This window comes from Protomyctophum parallelum (genome assembly GCF_964188405.1).
Source record: "Protomyctophum parallelum genome assembly, chromosome: 7".
Taxonomy (NCBI): domain Eukaryota; kingdom Metazoa; phylum Chordata; class Actinopteri; order Myctophiformes; family Myctophidae; genus Protomyctophum; species Protomyctophum parallelum.
Genome location: NC_139705.1, coordinates 43,993,377 through 43,999,979, shown reverse-complemented (window position 1 = coordinate 43,999,979; position 6,603 = coordinate 43,993,377). Strand labels below are relative to the sequence as shown.

The window sequence follows — 6,603 nt, the reverse complement described above, 5'->3', positions numbered from 1 at the left end:
CCCTCACTTCACACGGGTGTGATTGTTTTTTAATTCCAGTGAAACAGAATGGAATATGGGATGTGTGGAAGAGGAGGGCCTGGCTTTTTACTGTACTCTTTGGAAAGTCACAAGGTCCAATGGCATTGCTGTTGCGCCACATATTGTTTAGGAAAATACACCATCCAAAGCTTTGCCACTACTAAAGCTTTGCTACACAATGGACTCTTCCCCATCCCATTCACTTCTCCATTGGAATCAAGAGACTCACACCTACCTCAGGCTTTCCTCCGAGGTGGAAAGCCTGGTGATGCGAGGTTACCAGACCCCATGAACACAGATACAGGAAGTACATTTTCAAGATGGCCAGTTTTGCTTTCCAATTGTTTGTCTCTGGCTGAGCTTATGCAGCTGTCTCCATCAAAGATGGGACAACAAACAATCGTGTCCCATCTGAAAAAAATCCCCTGATCACCGCCTGGGTTATTGTTCCAAAACTGTCGACGAGGCTCTGAATCTGTCATCACCTCTTGAAGCGCCGAGCCTCCTGTGTCAAGCCTGTATGACACCACAGGACGCTGGGTCCAGGGGGAGGAAACCCTGGTGGCTGCACAGCGCTGGAGGAACGGATCGGTCTCATAGCCTCCTCTTTAGTTACAGTCCAGTTTTCCAAGGATGTGTCATCTTTTTCATCAGCCTTGACGGGGACAGATCATTATTGACCGGGTTGAGACCTGTGAGCGCCAGATATATGAAATGGAAAATGAAAGCGCCAGATATATGAAATGGAAAATGAAAGAACTGTCTTGAACACTGGAGTTGGTTTGCCCCAGGTTGTATAAAGTGGTGAGCACATCAGCCTTTAAAAATGCAGCGCTAAATTTCTTCATTCAGTTTGAGCTTGGAGAAACTGGTGTTGTCATCAACTCTGTATCTCTCTCTAACAGTTAGAGAGAGATAGTTAGAGTCTAACTCACTGTCTCACTGTTGTGTTAATGCGGCATGCTCAAAAAATGAGTGCCAACTAAAATATGAAGGGGCGTAAACCAAAATGTAGCTTAATCAGTCAGTTCCAGGCTAGGGAAAGACAGGTGGGGGTTGTGGGACAGAGAATAATAGAAAAAGGAAGAGATCAACATATTTAAATTTATGGTACAATCCTGGCATTCCAGGTTCCCTAAGAATATATGCTTAGTGTCGACAAAAAACAATGCATCTAATCTGCAAGACTGTCTTTTACTATCCTTAGGCTCATCCTGTCTGGCAGTATACTGCTCCGTGGGTTTGAGTTTAAGTATTTTTTGAATAATTTGAGATGACAATGCACTACCCTCCTGTACGCAGTGCAGCGGCAGGCCTCTATGGGGGTTTGGCAGATAAGCTGTTTGCACAAAAATAAAGCTTCCCCATGCTGCCATCTTCTGCAACTTCTGCTGACAGATTGTGCCATATCTCCATGCATCTGTGGTGACCATTTCTTGCTTGAAAGTGGGCTATTTAGTGGATATAGCATATGCGATGAAATGTGTGTGGGTGTTTGCGTTTGCATGTGTATAGGTGTACATTCAAATGCATGCACGTCTGTGTTTGAGTATGCTTTTAGTTTTTATAGTTCAATTACATTCAAATTGCCCATTACGAGGCATTTGTGCTGTAAAAGACAATCTCATTCTCCACAGAGCATAAGGACCTTCTCATTGTCTCCTGTCTTCATCTTTCTGTCCGTCCTTCCAACACTACTTGCTGGATTGCCATGGTATTTGCTGAGGACATTCATGCTCCCCAGAGGATGGATGGACCCTACTGATTTTGGTGGCACCATGGCCTTTCGTGTCATCCTTAATTGGACCAAATGTTCTAATTCAAAACATATGGGAGGATTATTGTCATAAAACTTGCATAGGGCTGAGGGAATAGGGTTGATAGGGCAGAACATAAACAAGGCTACACTCCCGGGCATGTGCATTGTCAATTATAAAAAACCACATAGGCCTACATAAAAACGTAGACCTCATACATACCAGCTGATCCACATGTATTCACGTGGAAAGGGGGACATGCAGATCTGTGATGAAAAAAGGAAAACCAAAACCAAAAAACGTTGTGGATTAGCCTACATAAAATCATTTATAAGAAGAAAAACAACAAAAAGTGTTTTTTCTGCCGTTTTTCTACTTTCTAATTATTTGTTTGGCCCAAAACATTGTGTTCATTGATCCGAGTTGGCTTTGTCCGCGGCGTAACCGTCTTTAAATAAATAATTTAGGAATCGTGTGAAAATGAATGGAGAACCATTTCCTGGGCCACTCTTGGGCCACTCGTTGTTCTGAAAGGGGGAGGGACTGCGACGCTCTGGCTAGTCTTGACAGCGACAGCGATGGACCTCACCTTAGTGGTTCCAAAAGGAAAAGAAGAGGTGAATAAAAGGTTCCTACCTTCCTCCTTTCATTTCAACATTATTTGCTTTTTTTTCTTTGGTGGTTTTTGCTTAATATGTGATATACCGCCAGGCCATATAGGGTAAACACAGGTGTTACCAATGACGGGCTAGGTTGCCTACTCATTCACTCAGTCATTACAGCACATGGTTCGTTTTAGCTGACTTATCTCTGTATCTCATCAAATATTTGTGTAGGCTACTGGCACGGCACGTTTTTAGGGGTATAGGATAGGCTAATGTTGTGCCAGTGACATTAGCCTTGTAGCTATGTCACGGTCACGCTGTTCATAGCCTACCAATTGAATGACAACTATAATTCCAGAGTTCCATAGGCTAATAGATAAGTAAGTTTATTGCAAATTGCCTGCTACATAGATAGTATACAATATCAATGGTTCCGCAATGCAGACAGTAGCAATTGTGGGTAGGCTGGGGTGTAAACTATATTTCGCTGGAATAGTCTACAACTTTTAGCAGTCATTCTAAGGCGCTACTTGTGTTTCTTTAAATGTATTAATGCGTGTGGTGTGGGGGGTTATTCTCCACTGCCAGCGCAGCGCAGGGTAATAGGAGGTCTTGGAGAGTGACGCTGGCTGCGCTTTGGTGCTGAGCTGAGCGCTCACCTGCAGATGAGAGAGAGAGAGAGAGAGAGAGAGAGAGAGTGGGGGAACTGACAAGCTTTTACTTGTGAAAGAACCGCATCACTCTCGTGGAGCTCAAGGGGACATAAGGAGCAACCAAGGGGGGGAATTTTCACAATTATAACTGGAGAAGAAATACGTCCCGAACCTCTTTTTGTGCCTATACAAGCAGCCCTCGCTCGTTTCAACGATGAGAAGTGACTTCGCTCTATTGCTGACAGCAGCCCTTCTTGTGGGCACGAACAGGGTGAGATTTGGAATGTTTTAGCTATTAGATTGTGGAAGAGTTATGGATAGTGATGCAGTGGCTGTGTGGTAGCCTACATGCATGCACTAAAGCGAAAGCCACTTAAGCCAGCCGACCAACGTGTCGTTTAACAATGGATTTATCAAATGTGAACTATAACTGCATAACGCAATACAGTTTTTGTTCTTTGTAAAAATGCGTCCGGATTTAGAGCTTTTTCCGTGCAGCTATTATTTTAATCAATGTTCCAACTCCAAGCAAAGCAATAGAATGTGGGCTGTAGCCTACTGTTTTATCAGTAGAATAGTAGAATACCATATAATAGGCTTATAGGCTATATATGCAGAACATTTCGATATAACAAGATTCACTTATTGTTATTCACTTCTTCTCCCTCCCTGATACAAAACCTAAGAAAACATATCAGTTCTTAAACTTGTAAACTGGCTATGCCAAGCTGTTATTTCTGAGTGACCATAATGTTCATAGACAGTCAGTCAGACACGGAATACACAGGGCGGTAGCCTGAGCTAGTTAATAACCAGCATTAGCCTATTATCATTTCAATCATTGACATTGTGTAAGAAGAACTTTGATGATTGTCCCTTTAGCAGCTTTTGGTTGTAGTGGAGTGATTTCATTTTTTATAGACACTTTCGCGCAGGTACACACACACACACACACACACACACACACACACACACACACACACACACACACACACACACACACACACACACACACACACACACACACACACACACAGATCGATGCCATCCTACCTCTAGTCTCTTATTGAGTTATGAATTCGCTGCAGGTATGGCTATGGCAGACAGGTTCCCCGTCAGACTCAGTATAGTGAGAAATTCTGCATGATATGCAATTTAGAAAATGGATGCATTTCATATATTATGCATGTGTGCAAACTGTGCATAAGCTTATACAATTTTACCCTGACCTTTGTCTACTTTGAGTGACTAAATCACACCAACTCAAATCAAACATCTCTACTGTCCATTTTAGCCTCAATCATGTGTTTCTGTTTCTGTGTGACTGCACTTTCATTAAATACAGTGTCATGTAGCCCTACAGTATTCCACGTAATTGCATACAGTGACAAATCATTCACAGATTATCAATGTCATAAGGAATATAATATTATTTTTTCTGAAAAGTGCTGTGTTGAACACTGCTTTCTCTATACGGTTTATATAAGTCTTAGGCCACAGTGGAACTACAAATCAATGGAATTGCTGTTTTATGTAGGCCTAAAGATTAATTTAAATTCCATCATAGGAATTTCCATCTAGGAAACCGGAGTTTAAATTTGCCTCAACAATGTGTTTTTCTTCTCTCAGGCGACTGACGAAAAGCGGACTTCCAAGGTTCCCTGCCGCCCCGGCTTCTCTCAGAGTTTCTACTCTCTGCTCATATCGAGGGATGTAGTGCAAGGCCAGAAGATCATCCTCAAAGGTAAGGTCTTTAACGAGGGCGTCATGCAGCCCTCCTCAACTATCACCAGGGAGATTGAAATTAGGCGTGTGTGTGCGGCTGTGCACGTATGTGAGCTGCCTACATTAACGGCAATGAAAAGAAATCGTTATAATGGTATGATTTCTGTTCATGCTGTGCCTGGTGAGGTCAACTCACTTTTCAGAGGCAGAACCCCGGGCTCCACTATGTGAAAGGAATGAGTTCTTTGGTATATAATTACAGCACAAGATCAATAAATAGGGACAGATGCTTAAGGAATCGGATGCTTGCGTTGTAGACATCTGCGTCTTGGAAATATAGAGATTACTTTTTTTCCAGGACGGATGTTTGGACTTCAACGATTGTGAACAGAGCACCAGCAGCCACAGCTCTGCAAGATCGCTCAGGTCGGGGGAGCCCCCTTCACCCTTCTCACTTATCTAGCCTACGCTCCCTCCACCAGAGCTGTTGGGGGGGCGGGGCACATGTGTGCTAGCAACAGCCACCGGGCTCCGTCATGCGTCACAGTAGTTATACGCGCCTGAACCTAGAGCTTGTCAACGTGTCAATGGTGGTAGTTGTTTATTGTCCTGTAGCGTCTTTAATTTAGTTACTGGTATATGTTTAATCATTGGACCCCATAACTGATCAAAAGTTCCTGATGATCCTCTCAAATTGAAAATTATTTTCTCCAAATTGTGACGAAGAATACAAAACATGCAGAAGCCTATGCAGATGCTTTTGGGGCCAGTGTTGATTTCCACTCCAATAATATGCTTCTTCTTGCTAATAAAGATGCAAAGGCAAGACTCTACTTTATACCCCTTCCAATAAATTGGTGATCTAATAAAACACCAAACAACGCCGTCTCTGACTGCACACTGTGACGGCTCTATAGCATGTTCCAAGCTTTAGAAAAATAGCAGTCCAGTAGCCTTGTAAGCGAGGACATGACCAAAATATGTGTGTCATGTTCGCTGAAGACATTTATAACATCTATTAATTACAGGAATCTGTGATGCTGGGGTATATTTTAGAAAGTTTGAAATTAGTGAAATGAATGCAGTGCACAACTTTAAATTTACATTTTCGTTCAGCCTAGCGCATGATGTACTATCATTCACTCTCATTAAAGCATCACCCCAGACTTCATCATCTATAACATTACCAAGTTCGTGTTCCCAATCCTTTATTTTTATTTTTATGTATGATTAGAAATTGAAGTGTAAACTTTTTAATTAGACCCTTCCTAGTCATGGAGATTGGACCAGATCTGGACCAGAGAATTTGGGTGGTTAAACTTTTCACACAGTTCACTGAAGCTACACAATATGTTGTCTATATAAAGATCCCTTAATTTATTTTGCAAAGTGTATGTGTCCTTAGGTCTTTTTTATTGATATATATATATATATATATATATATATATATATAGTTGGTTGGTCTGCTGCTGTTCACTTCCTTGTTTACGGCTCCATTAGAATGGCTCGTAACTCGAAATCTATTGTTTTGACCTTCATGGTCTTCATTTCTGACTTCCGCATGCATCTGGTTTGGAATATAAACGCTTCTAGAGAAACTGTAGTTGAATCAGCGTGAGGTAAGAACGGAATATCAAGCCTCCCGGTTTTGGGAGGGAACGGAAGGCAGGGCTTTTCAGAGTAAAATCTGCCATATCTGCTGGCACTCTAGCGCCTTTATTTTGAAGAATTCCCTGGCAAAAATAGTGTTATCAAGGCCACAAAGTCTCTGCCACAAAGAAAAGGGTAAATTAGTTTTCTGTTTTAAAGCATTAACTTTTTGTTTTGTACTGAACATTGTTT

At 42.0% G+C, this 6,603-nt stretch overlaps 1 protein-coding gene across 1 annotated transcript in view; it reads left to right on the top strand.

Moving 5' to 3' along the window:
* The first annotated feature begins 3,199 nt into the window (after nt 1–3,199).
* LOC310862327 (cadherin-4-like) overlaps nt 3,200–6,603 on the top strand; it is a 243,801-nt gene continuing 240,397 nt past the window's right edge. The window contains exons 1-2 of the mRNA XM_083770178.1: nt 3,200–3,307; nt 4,666–4,780. Of these exons, the coding sequence (XP_083626304.1) occupies nt 3,251–3,307; nt 4,666–4,780 (172 nt within the window). The 5' untranslated portion in view covers nt 3,200–3,250. The remainder of the gene's footprint in view (nt 3,308–4,665; nt 4,781–6,603) is intronic.